The sequence below is a fragment of the Taeniopygia guttata genome, chromosome 2 (genome assembly GCF_048771995.1).
Source record: "Taeniopygia guttata chromosome 2, bTaeGut7.mat, whole genome shotgun sequence".
In the NCBI taxonomy this organism is placed as follows: Eukaryota; Metazoa; Chordata; class Aves; order Passeriformes; family Estrildidae; genus Taeniopygia; species Taeniopygia guttata.
Genome location: NC_133026.1, coordinates 6207795 through 6228224, shown reverse-complemented (window position 1 = coordinate 6228224; position 20430 = coordinate 6207795). Strand labels below are relative to the sequence as shown.

The 20430-nt window shown below is 40.3% G+C and overlaps 1 protein-coding gene across 3 annotated transcripts in view; it reads left to right on the top strand.

Annotated features, from left to right (window-relative positions):
* XYLB (xylulokinase) overlaps positions 1–19567 on the top strand; it is an 82390-nt gene extending 62823 nt beyond the window's left edge. For 2 of the 3 annotated variants that reach the window (XM_030264222.4, XM_072925302.1), the window contains exons 16-19: positions 5413–5471; positions 9227–9314; positions 11480–11574; positions 19283–19567. In XM_030264222.4, the coding sequence (XP_030120082.4) occupies positions 5413–5471; positions 9227–9314; positions 11480–11574; positions 19283–19366 (326 nt within the window). In that variant the 3' untranslated portion in view covers positions 19367–19567. The remainder of the gene's footprint in view (positions 1–5412; positions 5472–9226; positions 9315–11479; positions 11575–19282) is intronic. The other variant, XM_030264223.4, reaches the window with a different exon arrangement.
* Positions 19568–20430: the final 863 nt, after the last annotated feature.

The window sequence follows — 20430 nt, the reverse complement described above, 5'->3', positions numbered from 1 at the left end:
AAAGTTGTTTTTCTTCCCCAGGCACTGCATTTAAAAAATAAGACTAAATTTTGTGTCTGGAAAATTTCTGACAAGCATTTGAGCAACCCTCAGTGAAATTAAAGCATGTTACAAAATATATGAAAACTTCTTCACTTGCCAGTTAGAAAGCAACCATCCTCTATGGCAAACCTGGCTTGCTTTTGTCAGTAATAACTTTGCTGCTGCTTCAAAGTGAAAGCCAGAAACACTTCTAAAAAATGGTTTTTGAATGGCTTTTAATTGGGCAGTTGTATTTGTCTAAATAAAAAAAAAAAAGGAAAAGGAGAAAAAGGGTGTATTCCAGTTTCCATTACTTTTGCCTCATTCATGTAGATGTTTAGGATCCAGTCCTAGAAGTCTCAGAGACATAAAAGGCCATATTTAAAAGGGTTTAGATAAGAGAAATCTTTTACCATAGTAAGAGTTAAATTTCAACATCTTTATAGGAATAAAGAAAATTAGCATGAATTTTGGAAGTGTTAATAAGCAAGGAGGATGATTTTGGAATATTTGTTTGATAAATGGGACAAAAAACCCATATATTTTTGTTCTGTTTTATTTTTCTTGAATGAAAACCTAACAAATACTTAAAAAAAAAATTATAGTATTTGAAGTTAATCAGAGAAATAAAGGAGGGGCTTTTCTTGTTGCTTGCAAATTGTAAATTGCAGTTATTTGCAATCATGCTTATAACTGGTGTGGGTTCATGTGCATAATCAGCTGCTTTTTGAATACATGTTCTATTGTTCTGTTTTATTTATGGATTCAGTTGTGCTGAGAAAGATGTTATGAAGCTGTTTGGATGAATTCTTGGAATTATCTTTTAAGAGTTTTGAAAGTCAGCGTGTGCCTGGAGTTTGGGGTACAAACCAGGACTCTGGATAGCACTGAAAATTTAGATTAAAAAGTTGAAGGGTTTTCAGCCTCAAAATGGAGAGTCAAATTCTGGTTTTGGACTTTGAGGTGCATGAACCAGCAAAATTCTGTAGTGACACAGACACACCGTTCCTGTCCAGTTGAAATACAGCAAGATCCAAAAGCCCTGAGGTCAGGAGTCATCCCACCAGTTCCAGCATCTGGATCTGTTATCAGTCTGATCTCACCCACTTCTGGTGGGACAGGAGGCTGAATTTCTACCTCCAGTCTCCTTGTATGAATGATGTGGCTTTTGAAGACTTTTGGTGATAATTTTTAGTGTCACCCTTCTAACCGGCGTGAGTTTGCCAATATAATTATTTTTCTTAATATCTACATTTTCCATCACAGAATGCCCTCAGTTGGAAGGGATCCACAAGATCACAGTCCAACTCCTGGTTCTGCACAGGACATCCCCAAGAGTCTCACCCTGTGCCTGAGAGCATTGTCCAAACATTTTTTAAACCCTGTCAGGTTTGGTGCTCTGACCACTGCCCTGGGGAGCCTGTTCAGTGCCCAACCACCCCGTGGGTGAAGAACCTTCTTTAATATCCAACCTAAACCTCCCCTGACACAACTTCAGGCCATTCCCTCAGGTCCTGTCACTGTCACCACAGAGCAGAGATCAGTGCCTGCCCCTCCTCTGTGGTTGTAAATATACAGTGATGCAGGACTGCAGTTTTTTTGGGACTACTGACAATGCTGAATACATATCATTGCAATTTCTATTCTCAGTGACAGATTTTTATCTTTTCCCTATGTACCTTTTAATAAAAGCAGTATTTTGGCTGAAAGCAAGAGACAGGAGATGAACTTTAACATCACTCAGTTCTTGCTGAATCTCTGTGGAAGGCACAATGAGAATTTTTGTGTGCATAGTAACATGCACAGAGTGTGCTGCCTTCTCAGCCTTGTGGGAAAGTGCCTTTTGCTCAGACTTCCCACATAAACAAACTTCTTTACTTGGGTCTTCCTCCCTCCTCCTGTCCAGTGGGAGCCATTATTTTAACTCTATTTTGTTAGGTCAATCATCATGTTCCACAGAAGATGTGCATATGGCAGAACAACACTGTGCCACGTGCAGCTGCAAACACTTTCTAGATAGGGTTAAAATTCAGCATCAGCTCTCTAAAAAATAACTAGTTTTTCAATAAGAAGGTAATAAACTGGTTGGTTAGGTGCTATGCAGTGAGCTTTTAATTAAAAGATGTTTAAATCTGATTCTCTCAACTGTTAAAGAATTTAATTCTTGAATTATGTTTGCTACAGTTGTTGTTGTTGTTGGGGATTTTCAGCAACACTGTGAAGTTCTCTTTGTGCAGTGCTGTAGGGGATGGATGGTAGCTCCTGACAGATTCAAACACAGCTGGCTGAGAACACTGCTGGTGATGGATGAACAATGTCTCTGTTAATGCCTTTTATACATAAATGATGGGCTTGCTTTATTTATTTATAAGATGTATCCAATTACACATCTCAGAGCAAATGTCCACTGTTCAGTAAAGCCCACAATATTGGCATTAAAGAGACAATCACTGAAATCAGTGATCAATGTATTTTCCTTGTTCTCTGGAGAGAAACTGAAATAAGAAGTAAACCTAAAATTCAGCAAATTCCAGTAGTTCTTTAGGGATCTAATCATTGAGTGTAAGAAGTGACTGAAACTCAACGAGGAATGATCTTGTCTCTGCTCTGGCCACTTGCAGAGCACCACATTCACCTGAGATTTTGCTTCCATGGGGTTTGGATGGATCAGTCCCACCTGCAGAACTGCTCAGAGTTTGTCATCCCACAGTGATTGCTAACGCTGCCTTGGCTGTAACCTGCTGGGATGTGTTTCAGTGCTACTGACTCAAAGAGGAGGAGAATGAATGGTTTTGCCCTTCATGTAGCTGCAGCATAGGTTTTTTGGTGCTTTTACTGTGTGTCTGTGGGTGTTTGTACTCATGAGTGGATCCAGTTTAGAGCATGAGCTGTCTAACCAATGTAGAAAACTTCACAGTGTAAATTAAGTTAGTTTCTTTTATCTAGTAGTTTAGGTATATTCTGAAATAATTCTTAGTATTTTGCTGCAAAAGAATTAGTCTGGATTAATGTGGGTGTGCAGATAGCAGCATGTTAAACAATTTTAGACTTTATATCTGGCTTGGCCTCTTGGAAGACACCTAACTCAACTGATAGTGGGGTAAATGCTTACTTGGGTGTGGTCTGTATTAAGTAGCAAATGGACTGTAAATTTGCCCCTATGTTTCTAATAACTTATTGATATAGAAGTGGCTTGAATTTTGGTGATGGCATTAATTTATAATGTAGCCAAAACCTGAAGGTTCTGACCTCCTCTTGTTCTGAGCAGCAAGTGGCAGAGCAGGAGGACACAGTCTCAAGCTACGTCAGGGAAGGTTTAGGTTGAATATTAGGAAAAAAAAATTCACTGAAAGAATAATAAAATACTGGAATTGTCTTCCTAGGGAAGTGGTGGAATCACCATCTTTGGATATGTTCAAAAAAAGACTGGACTTGGCACTTGGTGCTATAGTCTAGTTGTGGTGTTAGGGCATAGGTTGGACTTGATGATCTTAGAGGTCTCTTACAACCTCATTATTCTGTGATTTTGTGCTTCTGTGACCTAGCAAAGAGTAAGTCTCTCATGCATTCCTGGATTTCAAATGGAAACATTTGGGAGGTTGTGGAGCAGAAGCCCTGGGACAGAGAGCTGGTGTGCAGGTGGCAGTGCAGGAGGCAGCTGAGCTGTGTTTGCTGCTCACAGGGGTGGTGGCTGTTTGGCTGTTTGGCACTTGGATGATGCCCGCTGCTCTTTCCTGATGGTGGGAGCCCAGCAGTGAGTTCTGCCCCTTTCCAGAGGCACTGGAGAGCAAGCCTGACTTATTCTGTGGTTGGAGCTGCTGGAAGTGCAGCCGGTGTGTTTGTTTCTCATCCTGTCCTGCTGCCTGTCTCCGAAATGTGGTGTTTTCATCTTGGATGTGGTAGCTCTGGAAGAACTTATATTCTCAACAAGGTTTAGCAAGACAGAATTGTGACTACCAGGCAAATAATTTAGAGTGTGGTTTGGTTTCTAGGAACAGAGGCTTACTAGTTATTTTTCGCTGGTTTCTGTGCTATTATGTTGTTGTGATAATCTTGGCAGGAATCTGTCACTCTGTGTTGGTATAATTGAAACTTGTTTTCCCTGAGGAATCACTCTGCTGCTTGTTTTATTTGTTTACTGACATTGACAGAGATCCTAATGGCTTTTAAAACCCAATTTGTGCATCACTGAATATCCTCCAAAAAGGAAAACAAAATTAAATTTATCAGTAAAATAGGGTCCCCCATGCAATGCTTTGTCTGGGTCTTGGGCTCCACCTGAGCACCCAGATGGGGGTCTGGAAATGGTGTGGTGAGCTGCATCTTCTGATTATTTCTAATTCTGTCTTCGGGGCTTTTGTCATTAAGATACTTGAAAGGATAAATTACAATAAGTTATTTAGGGCATCAGTGTAAGTTGCCCAACTTTGCCTTGCGAGAAATAAATTATCTTTAGCTTTTATTAAAAAGGAAGTTAAGATAACAAAACAATAACCACAGTGAAATTTCCCTTTTGGGAAGGTACACATGATGGTATCACTTATTATTGTCATAAATCAGGGTAATTAAGTGTTTCGCTTTAAAAAAAAAATGTATTACATCAAAATGTTTATGCATTTATTTTGTTTTAAGCCTTTGAAGAACTTCAATGAGAATGTTTGGACTATTTATGTTTGTAATGCCTACTTGCATTGTGATTATGGATAGCTGTGTGGCTTGTTGCATGCCATGCTCCTGAGGAGCACGCACACAAATAAATGGTGAGGCAGACATTCAGGAATGTAGAAGAAAGGATGGGTTTCTTTAAGCCTAAAGAACACAGGATATATTTTTTAACTCCCCCAAGGCTGTGGGTTTTGCACTGGATGAAGATTCAGATTTTTTTTTTTTATTTTAGTGGAGTGATTTAGACCATCTCTAATTGCCTTTTGACACACTTCCTTGTCACTCAAGCACATAGGGATTGCCCAGGTTTCAGTGAACTCTGACTGTGAATGTCATGAGGAGATAAGTTTGGAAAATACTGCTGATTTTAAAGGTTATCTGTCAGTTTGTATATATACAGCTATGAGCCAAACCAACCTGACCTCAGACCACAGCTGTAATATAATAACACTGCCTTTCTTACTCTGTATCTCCTTTGCAAATCTCCCTGACATTGATAGCACTACAATAATAATAGATCTGCAATATTTAGGTTGCCTTTTCTAAGGAAGTGCTCTAATGTGCCTTGGAAAAGTGGGTAATTGGTGCTATCTCCTTTTTTACAGAAGGTAAATTAGAGAGAGAACCCTGATTCCCACCTCCTTGTTCTCACTGCACTTGGTTCAGTAGCACAGATCTTGACCATATGCACTGTCAGTCTGATTTGTGTTTTTTATTCTGTTGCAGTGCCTAGAACAAGGATTTTGGCTACTGGTGGTGCATCCCACAATAAAAAGATCTTACAGGTAAGTAGAAAATTAAGTAATTACATCTCCATTTTTATTTTGCTGTACTGAATCCAAATCATTGCAGCTACACAGGAAGGTGTGGATATAGAATTGTGAATCTGCTGCAGGTCTTTGGGGTTTTTCTTCAGGTTTAGTGTGAAAACCTTTAGCCCAGTGCTAATTTTACATTGAACTTAAAGTTTTTTTCACACTTGACTGGTTTTATGAAGGAGTATCTGAAGCACTGGTGATTTCCAAGTCTCATCACTTAAATCAATCAGTAAAGAAATCACAAAGAAACTTCTTATGTAATACCTGAGGTAAGTTTTTTTTTTTGGTCTGTTGCAGCGCAGAGGAAAACGGATGGTGCTTGAACTTAACAAATGTAACGTCTCCTTCTGGGTGATCCCAGGAGCTTTCTGGGCTCCAGGGGCTGCCTTGACAAGCTCCCCTTTAACCACAGGCTCCAACACTGACCTGGAGGTAGACATGTACACCAGAAGTCCTAATCTTGGGCCAGGTCTTATCACTGGTGATGGCTATGAGAAATGGTACTTCCAAAAATTTTAAAGGTTTATTAAAACTTGATCAAAAAATACAACAGAAGACTGAATGGAGAAAATCATACCGTGGTGGGAGCAAAGGATTTTTTCTCACCATGTGCTTGTCCACATAATGGATGTTCCACCTTTTAACCCTTTAGCCCCTCCCAAAGTCTTGTCCAGTGGTGGAGATCACTTTCTTACATCTTGACTGCCACAGTAACAAGCTGACCCTCCCAAATGCCCTGACCACCCAGGTCACCCTGTGATAACAATGCAAGGAGGGGTAAAACATAACTGTAAATGTATAAAACTTACACATAATATTTGCCTTTTAATGGTGAGAGTCAACCATCACATTGCTCATCTATCTCAGAGTGAACACAGGTGATTTCCAGGTCTCATCACTTGATCCAGAAATGTTTGCTGGAGATTCCAATCCCTTCCCATCAGCTCCAGAAAGTCAAGGCCAGCCTCAGCTGCACACCATTCTCTTTGACAATTGCAGGCAATTGTCTGCTCCACAAAACCTGAGCTGGATTAAATGGAGGTCTAAAAGCTAAAAAGCAAAAAGCTGTTTTCTCCTAAGGCATCTAAACCACGTGTGTGTGTAACTGCTGCTTGTACAGCTGATTGGGGAGCAGCAAATTTGGCATGTTTTGCCTGCAGATGTCACTTCTCTTCATCTGCTTTGGTTATTTTGCCTAAGAATGTGACATTGGAAAATTAACTGATTGGTTAATTGCCTAAAACATTGGTCCTTACAGGAGTAATTCTGCTAAGGGTACATCAGGAAAGATTGGATTCACAGATGAGTTTGTTTTTCAAGCTGTATTTCCAGTTTGGGTGTCAGGAGGATCTCCTTGCTGTGCAATGAAGGCAGAGAAACAAATGTTCTTAAAATGCATAATTTGGTAACATACACAGCTGAAAAATCATGGGATTGGGAGAGTGGTGGCTGGGGTGCTTGCTCTTCACGTATAACAATTCAGCTGGTTTTAAAACTCATTACAAGTGCCTTAAAATAATATGATCAATACAGTGTCATTCACTTAATTCAATCACTGGTTAATTGGATCTTTCTTTTTAATTTAATCTAAACCTCAGAAACCATATCAGTTGCATAAAGAATAACAGCTTCCACCCTTATCATGGTCAATTTTGGATAATTTGTTCCAGGGCTACAAAAGACTATCATTTAATTAATCAACGTTCAGGAACTCCTATATTTTACACCACAAAGGAGACAACTTAGGAAAATCTGTTAAAAAAAAAATTAGTAGGGCAGCTTTCTTCACAGTTCCAGGAAGCTTTTTATAACATATGTGGTGCTTGATTAATGACCACATGGAACACAGTGAATTTTCTTAAGCAGTAGAACCTCTAACGGTTGCTTTTTAAATTATTTGTGAGAGATACCACAGTTCCAAATGACTTACCAAATATATGCACTTTGAATAATTTTTATTTTATAATTGTGGTAAAAAATGTCATTTGCTAAATTGTTAAAATGTTATTTTTAGTATTACAGCACTTCTTAGCAATCAGTATAGAGTAGAGCTGCATTGTATGAGGCTTTCTCAGAGATGCAAAAAAAAAAATATTATTGCCCAAAAGATTGTACAATTTAAACTTAAGAAATGCCTGCTGGAGATGAGGTGAAGATTTAGATGGGGAATGTGTTGAAACAAAGTGGTAGCATTTGCTGGTAGGATGGGCAGTGGGACTAGAGCTCTGTGACCTTAGAATTTCCAGAGTACTGTTTAATAGATGACCATGATTTATTTTTCATTTGTTCTCTAGCACTGAAGCTCATGTTCTGCTCAGTGCTTGCTTGCAAATGAAATTAGCCAATCCTGACTTTTCTGTCTTACCAGAAGACAGTTTTAAGTGTATAAAATCAGGCTTCCACTGGGTTCTAGTTAGCAAACAGCCACTTTCACTTAAATTGCAAAAATTGGTGATTTTCAAAGGTTTTCATTTGAAGATTCTCCACAAAATTTCAGAGAAAGAAAAATCCTTTATGAAATTCCATGTACTATATATTTCTATAGGTGATATGGATTGAATTTCTTAGTCATCTTTTCTGAAGCCCTGGGGCGTCATAAAAGATGACTAAGAAATTATAACTACAGCACGGTTATAAATTCCAGGATCAGAGTTGCCTTGCACTAATCCAAATGGTTTGGAATGCTGGACATTCTGGCTTTATTTTAGACTCAATTCCATGGATTTAAGTCAGGTGAGACACTCTTCCCTTTGGCAAAAGTAATAAAACCAGCACAGGTTATATCTGAATTGTTTCCTGGTTCTTACGTTGCTCAGCCTGAGGGGCACTTGCAGTCCTAGAAGTAATGAAACCAAAATGGAAAGCATTTGTTGACAATGTTTTTGGAAAGGAGTTATTAAACCTCCTATGCCCCTATCCAAATATATCTTAATTTTTTCACATTTTGTGTTGTTTTTCTAAACCTAAACTTTGGGGAAGAGCAGATGTACTCAGTGGATGTGAGGTGCTGATTTCAATGCAGAATGATGTGTGGTCTAATAACTTTAGTATCTGTTGGATACTATAATAATTTCTTTGCTTGTAAAGTTTTATTTTTATTACTCAAGCCAAATGTCTCGATATATCTTCATAGCTAAGGTTCCCTTAAAAACAGGAAAACTGGTAAATTTAGAGACTATGTAGTCAGCTCCTGTGTCATTCTCCCTGCTGATCCTAATAGGATGGGAGTGGTGGAGATGATGAAGAAAGGCTCAGCAGGCCTTCATATTGCTGAAGGTTTATTTTAATCCAAGTTTAGAGCTGAGGAGCCATGACTGCTTCTTCTGTCTTTCCTTCCCACTTGAATCAGCCTTAACATGATGGAGGCAAACAGACTCCAGTCATGGGTTCCTGAGCAGGTCTCCTTGCCCTGACAAAAGCCTTTAGCATGGGCTGATTGTGTCAGATTTTGAGGAATGATGCTTCAACCAGGGCTTCTCTGAACTGCAACCAAGAGATCCAGAGAGAAATGGGACTTTATTTCCTGGCTAGACTTACATATGTAGCTCAGAATTATCCATATCCTGTGGTGTGACAAGTTCAGGCCTCACTGTTGCCTGCAGTGCTTCATTCCATGGGTTCCTGAGTGCTTGGCTGGGGCTTGGGCAGCTGCTTGTTTTCCTGAGCAGTGATGAAGGATTTCTTTTCCCTTTGTGTTTCATGGATGCTTTGATGCCCCTCAGGTCCTGTCTGACGTGTTCAACGCGCCCGTGTTCACCATCGACACGGCCAACTCTGCCTGTCTGGGAAGTGCTTACAGAGCAATCCATGGTAAGGCTCCAGGAGATGCTTGTGAGCAGTCAGGGAATTGAATTTCACTTGGTTAATACTTGGGATTAACGTTACTGGGCATGAGGGGGGAGTAAGGCTGTGCACATCAGACTGGAAGGTCACACAGGTCAAAGAGGGATTTTGCTCTCAGTACGCTCAGATTAGGCCAGAGAATATAATTTACATTGCAATTCCAAACCTGGTGGCTGCTTCTCAACCAAGGGATGGGGTGTGGGGAGTGTTGTCTAGGGAAGGTCTGGGACCTTCATATGCTGAGTTGTTGCATCCATGGAAGAAAATACAGCCAGCTGAAGGTGCTGGTGCAGCCTGCTGCCCCAGTTTGTGGGCTGGCTGTAAACTGGGTTGCTGAAATGGCCAAACCAAACAAAAGGTTGATTCCAGCAAAGAGACCAATGAGGGCAGGGACAACAAGACCTATAATACTGCTGGCCAATATAAAACCTATATTTATCTTCCAGCTTTTAAACATCAAGTTGAAAGATATGCAAGGTGTCCTGAGCTCCACGCACTTTCTCTTGTAAAAGCATGAATCTTGGGTTCACCAGTCCTCTTGCTTGCTGTACTACATCACTCACTGTAATATAACAGTCCAAGCCCCAGGATTTACTTGTTAATTAACTTATATCTATTAAAGCATGTGGGTGTGTGTTAAGGGTGGGCCATCAGCTATTTAAGACTTGAATCCCAACCATGAATTTTTATCCATGTATTTTAAAATGGTTTTTAATATCTTACACTAAACAACTCAAGAGTGTGGAAGTCCTTGTTTAGGTCAACTTCAGTTAGCCTCAGTATTTTTAATTTGAATCTTTAGGATTTGGGCCTTAAGACATGTGTAACTTTTCTACAAGTTCATGTAACACCATGGGATTGCAACAAGCATTGAAAAGATAGCACCAGCCATTAGAAGAAATCAGCCAAGCTGTAATTTTAGAAGCAAATTCTGCTGTCACGTTATAGCATCTAAAGAATACACAATCTCTTGCATTTGAAAACAGCACAGAAAATTGCACAACCAAAACCTGAACTGATGTGTTTAATGCACACAGCATTCTCTCCTCTTTATTTCCAGAAAAGGCTCAGGGGTTCTGTCAGGCCAAGTAGGCTTTTGCAGGACAGTGGAAACACTTGGATTCTCTTTATATTTGAGGCCATTTTTGCACCTTGTAGGTCGAGTTTCCAACTGTTTTTCTTTATACTCAAACTCTACCTTCTGCTTCAGAAGCCTCCCAGCACCTAATGCTGCAGGCAAGCTCCTTATCCTTGAATGCATGTGAAATATGGAGTCACTATTAAAGTTTGTGCAGATATTTTGTGTGTGGGGGGAGAGGTGGATTCCCTCTGCCAGCTTGGCAGATGAGATGTGGAGGCTTGGCTGACAGTGCGTTTGAGTGAGGATTTCGGATGCTGTGCTGATGGAGGGACTCCTGGGCTCACGTCCTCTGCCAGCCAAGCCCCAGGGGGTTTGCTGTGTGTGTTCCCAAATGACATTTTTGATTGATGCTTTCAGCTGCCTCACTCTTGGCCAGGCAAAGGAATTGAGGAGAACTGAGGACTTGCTAATATAAATGAAATACTGATGGCAAGGGCTCTTGAATAATATTACAATGTGCATCTGGGGTGTTTCCCAGTTAGCCTGGGGTTCTTAGCAGGTGTGCAGGGAGCTCATGAAATGCTGTGACTTGCTCACAAAGCAAAATGCTCTGGTAGCAGAACTCCCCAATTATTCTGCTTCCTTACATATAAATATATTTAATAATTTGTAGCATATTTTCTTGAAAGTGTTTTCATTTCTCTTCATTTTTATGTTTAGTCACATTATGTCCTTGAATCCCTAGATTCCATGTATTTTCACTGCTGTTTACTGTTGTAACCATAAATAATTACTGATATTGTTGAGCAGCATTTCTGCTGCTTACCTGTTCCCCAGGGTACAAATTGAGTGATTGGCAAAAACTCAATCACAGAGTCCCCACTTCCCAGGCTAGCTCATAGGAATGTAAAATCTTCTGCCATTTATCCTTCAATCCTGAATGCTGACCTGACCAGGGAAGATCAATATAATGTATTAATTTGCCAGGGAGTCAAGGCACATCCCTCATGGTGTTTTTTTGCATTGATCAGGATTGTGATTCTCATTGCAGGGCTTGTAGCAGAGAGGAATGTGTCCTTGGCTGATGTTGTGAAATTAGCACCCGAGCCCAGATTGGCTGTCACACCCACTCCAGGGGCTGAGGAGGTGAGCAAGTTTGGCAATACCATTTCCCTTTTCATTTCCTGTCTGCTTCAAAATGTAGTGGTTTGCTAATTCTTCTGGTAAAATAGATTAATTTAGGAAACTCTTGGTTCCATGATTCTTATTCCTTGTAAAAACAGATTTGATTTTGAGAGGTTATTTGGTGTTGTAATGATGCAATAATCTGATCCCACCATCCAGGTCTGTGAGAATAAATTTTCCTAACAAGGTGTGATCAGACAGCAAAATGTCTTCCTTAAGTGACAGAAGTTATAAAATAGATTGAATTTGGTTACAGATCATTCAGGTTGTAACTGATAATCTTGACAAAATAATCTGGACTTGTTTGCAGCAAGCAGCATGGAAAAAAGGGTGGTGATTTTGCCTTCTGGCTTCTTGGAAAACATCTCCAAAAATCTTTCCTGTCTGTAAACAGTGGTCAGCAATTGTATATAGTCACTGGTAGGTCCCACCTGGAAACCATGGCAGCTGGGAGGATTCAGTGGGCACAGCTCTTTGGTTCTGTGCCCATCCTGTGAATTTCGGCAAGTCTGAAGGTGAGGCTTGTGCTTTATGGCCCACGTAGACAAAGAAGAGATAGTCATTGTTGATAACTATGTGATTGCAGCCCTTGTAAAACCAAGGAAGGAATCATTGTCTCAGGCTCTCCAGTGCAGCCCTGCACATCTCACTCCCAGCCAAAGGCTTTAGTTTATGACATCTTTTGAAATATAATGTGCAGTTATAAATAAACAATACAATATAGCAAGATTCCTGGAGAACACATGTTTAAATAACAAAGGTGAATCTCACCAAGGTCTTCAGCTGTGCAAAAGCTTCTTTTACGTCAGCACAGCCTTACACACTGTACCATTTATGAGATTTGGAAGTGGCCTAACTACAGGCAACAAGGTTTTAAAGCTTTTATTTAAACTGGGAAATTAATGATCTGCCAAAACTACTAACTCCCAGCTACATGTGTAGAGGAGCACCAGATATCATGATGAGTAATAATAGAAATGATCATGCTGCATTGTGCCTGCCAGCGTATTATTTAATTATTAACTGAGATGGAGGAGTTCAGTAATCGAATAGAAGTCCCCTTCAGAAATATTAAGACATTGAATAATTTAAACTTGATTGATCTGATCTCATTTACTCAACCTTCCCCCCTCATTTTAAAAGATAAAATAATTAACAGCAGTGGCCTGTGCCACGTGTGCTGCAGCTGAAGCTCTCTGCAGGGAACACACCGCAGGAGCAGCTCCCTGGTGTCTGATTCAACCTCACGTGGCTGCCCTGTTCCCCCCCAAAATGCTGTGTGCTGAAAAGCTGCCAGCCTGGCTGGGGTGGAGGTGGGGAGTCTCAGAGACCTGCTTCTGACCCCTGGGTGCTGCTTCAGCTATAAAACTCAAGGGCAGAGAATACAGCTGTCACTCACAGGGGCCCTGCAAGCACCTTGTACCCCTGCAGGGGCCAAGCAAACCTGACTGGAGAGATCACTGGGGAATGCAGCTCCCTCTTTCTATTTTGCTCCCTGCATAAAATGGCCTGGAAGCTAAAAGAGTTAATTATCTCCTTCTCAATACTTTCCTTTTCCACATGGTTAGACCTGGCTCTCCTTACACATCTTTTTTTATTGGTTTTAAATGATGTACAGTAGTGAATTGTTGCCCCGGTAGATAGGAATGAATGACAGAGAGGCAGTGGCCAAACAGCATGGGAAGGAATAACCATTCCTGCTCTTTAGCTTGGCTTTCCAGCTCCATTCCATTAAAATCAGCTTCTTGCAATTACATATTCCACACCATTTCTTTTTTCTTCCTGCTTTATAATTTTGCAGTTCCATGGCTAGTTTCATAGCTGTGAAACTGCAGAAAGCCAGAGGGCCTGTCAGTAATACAGTGTGCTAGCATGAACAGTGCAGTAAAAATTCATAATGCAACGAGTCAGTTTGATTCTGTTTCATACAGAGCTGCATCTCCCTGTCCATCCAATTTCATTCTGTTGAGGTTAGAGCCTTTCACTTAAATGATAGTTCTTTTTATAAACTTCAAAGTCATCCCGAGGTTAAGTCCTGTCTTGCTGAGGAGCTCTTCTGAAAGAGTCTGGCTCACCAATGTGAAATTCCCCCAACCGCTTCTTTACATTTTTTGGACAGCTACAGCTAGATCTTGGCAGGGTGGAGAAAAAACAGGTCATAACACAGCAATCTGCTCTGGTTTCATCCTTTCTTCCTGGTATAGGTTGGAGACAATGTGTTAGATCATTGGAGAGAGGAAAACCTCCTATAGACAGAGGTCAGATGGGACAGTTTGATGTAGCTTCTCCTTCCTTGCCAAGGCCTATGCCCACAGCAGGGGTTTCCAGGAACCAAAAATGCAAAAAGCGTTTCTTTGATTTCTGAGGGATCATTTGTGATAATGAATGTGATTTTAAAAAGCAAGGGCAGGGCACACAAAGCAGCTCTTCTGGTTCAATTAAACTGATGGGCAGGTAAAATGGAATAAAGTCACAAGATGGGGAACACGGAGCTTGTGGTGGGCGTTGAATCAGTAGTTAGTGGAAACTGAAGTCTCAAAAGTTCCAACTTGCCTGGCAACAATGTGACTTTGTCCTGCAGCAGACCATGGTGCCTTGAAGAGACCATTTCAAAGAGGATGAATCCCTCTCTGTGGGCATGACCCCAGGTCTCTTAGCTGAACCTGATTTCCCAGTATTTTTGTAGGACTGGGGTATTAATCTGAGCTTGTTTCTAATTCTGTCAATACCTGAATGGGTCATGAGGTGTTCTGGTGGTGGGAACCACGGTGGTGATAGTCCTTGGTCACTCACTCAACCAGGCTAGCTCAAGTCAGTAATTTGTGGGTTAATCTGATGAATCCTTCTTCCTTTTTTTTTTTTTTAGAATAACAAAAATTAAAGAGTCATTTCACCTCTTTGGGGCCTCTTCTCTTCCCTGAGGAAAATGATTAATCAGAACCACTAAGCATGACAAAAATAACCAGGAGATTCTTGAGCAATAAATAGATGTTAACAGACAGAAATAATCTGTTATTTTAGCATTAGAACTCAGATCTATTTTAGTAATCTATTAAAACAGGGATGGTTGGCTAGTTGGTTAATTAAGCAAACATAAAACATGAGAGAGAACATGACTGTCTGGGAGCTGGTCACTTGTGTTATACAAGCTGTGTGACAGAGTGCAAGATTGGTTGTGATACTGTCCTGTGGGGTTTTGTAGGGAGAAGACACAGAGCAGCTCACTACCTCTGGATGTGTGATTTTGATTGCATTATTGACTCTGCTGAGATGTATTAATCTTGCAAAAATTCAGGAAGGGAAAATGTAAACCTAACAGGTTTTCTTGACTTTGGTGAATTGCCTTGTAAGTGGGTGGATTTATAGAAATGACCCTATTACCCAGGAAGGTTATAATGACCTATTTATTGATTTAAAATAATTATATTTTGTTGAGTTAGATTTTGGAGGGGGAAGGTTGTTTTCTAGAATTGGTTTAGGTTGGTTATTTAGTGCAAAGTAGGTAATAATAATACAACCACAAAAATATAATAGGTATTGATAGAAGTTCGATTAAGGTGATTTATGTAGCCAATAGTTTTTTTTAAACTGATTAAGATAGGCTTGCAGAATGGATATCTGAAGTAAAGACTGTAACTGTTTCAGGTGTGGTTCCTTGGAGAAGTCTTGAGAGTATTTCAGAACACTGTTTTATTGTTTCTGCTTTATGAGTATTCTCTCTCTGTTAAGAACAGTGAACAACTGCTATGATTTGAAAAATAAAACAACCCTTGATTTCTTAAGCAAATCTCTGGGTAATTGGACTTTGCTTAAAAAAAAAAAAAAGGAATCTATCAAAAGAAGCAAGTGTTTGTGAGAGACTGATTAATTTTAATCTATTCAGGGTAGATTAAATGTACTTGGGTAGATTAAAATTAGATAATCATCTGCATCATCTTTGTGATTTGTAATTTTTGAATTGCTCCAGTGATTGGCTAACAGAGCATTGCAGGAGATAGGAGGATTCATGTGGATTGTCTCTTGTAGTAATAATTTGTAGCTGCTTTTGCTCTTAGAAGGTGGCAGGGACAATCTAAACAGTAAAAACCCAGTTGAGTACATAGGCTGGTAATGGGGTGAGGTGTAGTAACAGGATGACACATTTGATTTGTTCTAGAGAACAAGGCAGCATTGTACAATTGCATTTTTCAGAATGGGTAAGTTAAATTATTCCCTTTAGTTGTGTGACTGTCAGAATGTGTCCAAATTGTCCCTGGAGAGAAGTTTAGGGTTTGTAAATGAAACAGAGTACTGTCAATGTTGTGGAGTAGGCTATAAAGATAAGCTGAAGAAAGGACCATAATTAAGCAAGGACAATTAAATTATGGACAATAATAAGGTTTGTGTTGTGATACATGTAATTACTTTTATTAAATATCATGGTTTGATAGATTAGGTTTGAAGCTATGGCAGAGAGGGAATTTATGTCCTTGGGTTTTTATGCATTATTGAGAGTCCTTTATTCCCTTTGGACCTCAATTATAAAAATACATCTATATAATTGCCTCAGGAAAGAGACTCCCAGAATTGCACAGGAGGAGTTGCCCAAGGTTCTGTGGAGGCATTTCAGTCAGGACAGATGTGGAGAATCACCTTCCACAGACACACCTGGGTGCACACCTGGCCATGCTCTGGGTTGGTGCTGTTTGGCTTTTCTTCTCTGTGTTTCATGGGAGCTGCACTGCCCCAGCCCCAAACCTCAGCTGGCATGAAAAATACTGCTTGTGAAAAGCCTGTGGTACTGCTGTGCTTATCAGCTATGATGTACTGGTGGTATTACAGCCAAATTCCCTCAGGAGGAGGAATTTAAGGCTTTGCTTATCCCTCTGAGCTGTGCAGCTTTTTTACCCCAAGGAATTGGAACAGAGTACAGGAAATATTCTTAATTTTTGTATGCATTTTTTTTTCATATGGTCCATAATGCAGGATTCATTTACACTAATGGCTGAGAAGCTTATTGCAAATGCCTGAATTTTCTCAATTAGCAAACTAAGTGCTCAAGTCCAATAAACAGGAAAAGAAACTGTGTCAGTAAATGTGCTTGTTCATTTATTTTGACACATTTTACTTTAGAGTGATGTATTAACAATAATACTTCCCAGCCTTCTGGTAAATGCATTGTGTGTATTTTGTAAAAATACTGATGGGCAAGTGATATGGAGCCTGCTTTCTCAGTGCCTGAGCTCACTTACCAATGCAGCTTTGCTGTGCTGAATCTTTGCTGAGAAGCAGTTAGCACTTACCAAATTTACAGAATAGTGAAGTAAGAAATAGCCAGTCTTCATTACAGATGCTTCAGTGAATAGAGGAGCTGGTTTTGTTTGAAATACTGATACTCCCACTATATCCATGGTTGCCTGCTCAATGTTTTGTTTACTCTTATGTGCATATTTACCAGAAATGGGAGCAATATTTTTGTGTTCTTTGGGAACATGAAAAGAATATATATGTATATATATATATATATATATACACGTGTTATATATGTATATATATATAAGTGTGTACTTCTTAGAGCCCTCCAGGCCTTCATGTAGTTACTTAAAAATACCATGCTGAGTAATGTGACATTTTATAATAGTGCTGCATTTTATTTCCTAACCCCATAAATCTGCATAAACCTCCAGGATCTCAGTATCACTGTCCTGTGGAGAAGAGGAGCTGAGGCACAACGTGTTAAATGCCTGACCTGGGGTCACTGAGTGAGTCTGTTGCAGAGGCAGGAGTGTGTAGGACTCTCTGCTTTAATCACAGAAAGACACTGTAAGACTCAGTCACTGTGAGTTGGCTTTAAAAAACATTTCGTGATGTCTTGGCTAATGGACAGTGTCTCTTTCCACTTCTGTGGATGCTCCTTCTCTTCTACCCCTTCATATACTTAATCTGTTGTAGAAATGTAGAAATGAAACTTGAATTTCTATAGCATCTGGTTTGTAAAAAGGAAGGAATTGGTCAAAACTAGATCCATCTGCAGAATGTGTCCATTAAGTCACTTCCACCTGCTATTGTGGAAGGTGGAAATGGGAATGAAGAGATAAATCCAATTTTCACTAGTCTATCTTAAACTATCATTCAGCAGAAGGGAAACAAAAACTGGGTATTTTGCCATCATTTGAAAGAGAAAACAAAAACCCACCATTTTTTATTTCCTAGATGAGAAAACTTTGTGATTTCTATTTATTTTTCTTAATCTGGGAAAGTGTGGCTGTTACAGACACTGAGGCTACTGCAGGACTGTACAGAGACCTGCCCAAGAAGAATCTGGTCTCCTACTACATCCCCATAGTTTACACCTGAAACATTTTCCTCCTGAATTTTTCATACATGTACACACACTGTTGTTGGCTGTCCTGAAAAGGATAAAGTGCATTGAAATGCTAGATCTCTCTTACTGATGAGAGCAGTAATTCAGTTTGCTGGCTATGATTCATTATGGCTCTATAACCTCTCTGAACCTGGAGCCAGGAGCGAGGCTGCCCTGATTATGAGTCAGTGCAGGGGGCTTGTGGACCAGACTGGCAGCCTCTAGGATTCACTGTGGCAGGGATATGACCTTCTGGCATCCTCCTAGGGGATTTACAAAATACACACCAGACCCTGCACTGGCTCCTGGCATTCCATTCTTTGTGCTGGAGCCAGCAAATGTGCAAAGCTGTGCTGCTATGGCTTGTCACAGCACTGATTTTATTAACACCAGAGGGAGGAGATAAGGAGAAAAGTGCATCTCCGAGATCTAGATGAAGTAGAGTTTTTGGTTGGAGCCAGAGGAGGGATTTATTCAGGGTTTCTCATCTCATGGATCTCACCCATATCTGAACGTGCAGGATGTGTCTGAGCCTGGGGTTTTGAGCACATTTGAGTCTTGATTCTTCTTTTTATGGTTGTAACAATACCGTACCTAAAAACTCCTGGAAAATTCTAGCTAGGAAAACACACACAAGCTACTCAGATACTTGGTTCTGCTGTGGATAGAAGCTGGGTCTGCATTTGTCCCTGTGGGCCTGGGGAGCAAGGAACATGGCCATGGAGCAGACTGTGGATGGGCAAGGTTGTGGCTGTAAAGATGAGTATTAGAGGAGCAGCTCAGACAGGTACAGGAGTCTGAGAGGGAGTGTGAAGTGCATTTTGGAAGGGCTGGTCAGCACATTGGCCAAGGAGGACCAATCTGACTGTGCTGGAGGGTGCAGTGGGGTGATTAGTGAGGCAGAGGAGGAGGGGACAGGCAGTGATCCATCCTGGGGCAGTGGAGGGAGGCAAGGACAGGAGTTCTGCCTGGGTGATTAGCACAGCTATTACTGAGGGGGCATGTCACACTGGGAGAGGTGACTTTAGCTGAGCTGCTTCTGCTGGAAGTAATGACTTCTGCTTATAGCAAGAACCCAGTCACAATAAGAACAAGCTGTGCGTGTCATAAAATTAAGCTGTAAAGGTGATGGTAAAAAGGACTGTGACATTTAAAGAGGGAAAACTCTGCAGCACTTTCATGAGCAAATTAAGGAAAAACCAGCCCAAACCTTCAGGTACCTGTGAAGATGCTGCATTTTTCATGTCTGAAGATGCTTTTTAACTGCAGTGTAATTTAAAAATCTAATTTTTCAATGAGACGTATTTATTTCTTTTTCCTTTTTAGCTCTATCGTCCACTTTTGAAAAGATATGCTGAGCTTGAACAGAAGGTTATCTACAACTCTGCCTCTTCTTGTCTTGTGAAATAGAAGCAAATAAAATTTATTTGTTGTCTGAGCGGACTCCCAAGGAGAAGATCAGAAGAGATTTGCTCAGAATTTACTGGAGCTGTTTAAATCATTTTGTTCTTCTTTGTAGACAAATAATTTTTAAATGTCTGTGTTTGAGTGTGTTGGTGGGGAAAAAATTACATTGTGATTGAAAACCTGATTAAAAAAGCATCATATTGCTCTGTGTGGTTGTGGCCTCAATTTTTCTTAGGTACTTTTCAGACTGTGCTTGCTGTTTCAGAAGAGCTGGGGGACAAAGTCAAGTTCCTTGTGTATGTGAGTCACTCTACCCATCTCTGTCAGCTTTGATTCCATGTGTTTGGCATGCCAGCCTCTGCATACCTGTCTAGCAAACTATCTTAATTCCTCAATTTCTCTTGCTTAAATGTTTTGAGACTATCTTTCTGTTCATCTGTAACTTGGAGATGTTTATATCTTTGCCTACACAGAAAGCATAAGTACACTGACTTAATCTCATCTTTCTTTAATATGTGGAGGAGGCTGATTAAAGTCTTTAAAGACTCCCTGGGATCCTCTGAGAAGGGAAATTCTTGTCACATGGTGCTATGGAAAGCCTGTTGTGTGATAACATGATATGGCAGGGGTTTATAGATTGTGGAAAGCACAGAGATCTTGTGTGATACAGACGCCACTGTGCAGTGTTTGACTTGACACCAGATTTTGTAAAAAAGAAAATAAGAGACCAAACATGGGAAGTTTCATACACCTCCCTTCTGCTTCAGAAAGCAGAGTCAATCCATCTGCACACCAGCTTGGGGTTATTCCCTTTCTTCCTCCTCTTTGGCTCCTTCTTCCTCCTCATGGCTGTGAAATTCTGTCATGCTCTGTTCTCGACAGGGCTGGAAGGTAATTTTTTTTCTTACCCTCCCAATATCCCATTTCTTTCTTGGAGATCTTGAATAGAACAGCTTGATTGTCTTGCACTGTTGCTGCTGTTTCACTTCAAATGTTTTAGTCCAGATTAAGTAGCTTCTAGCTGAGAAAATCTTAGAAAATGTGAGCCAGGAGATCTTTCTGCAAAG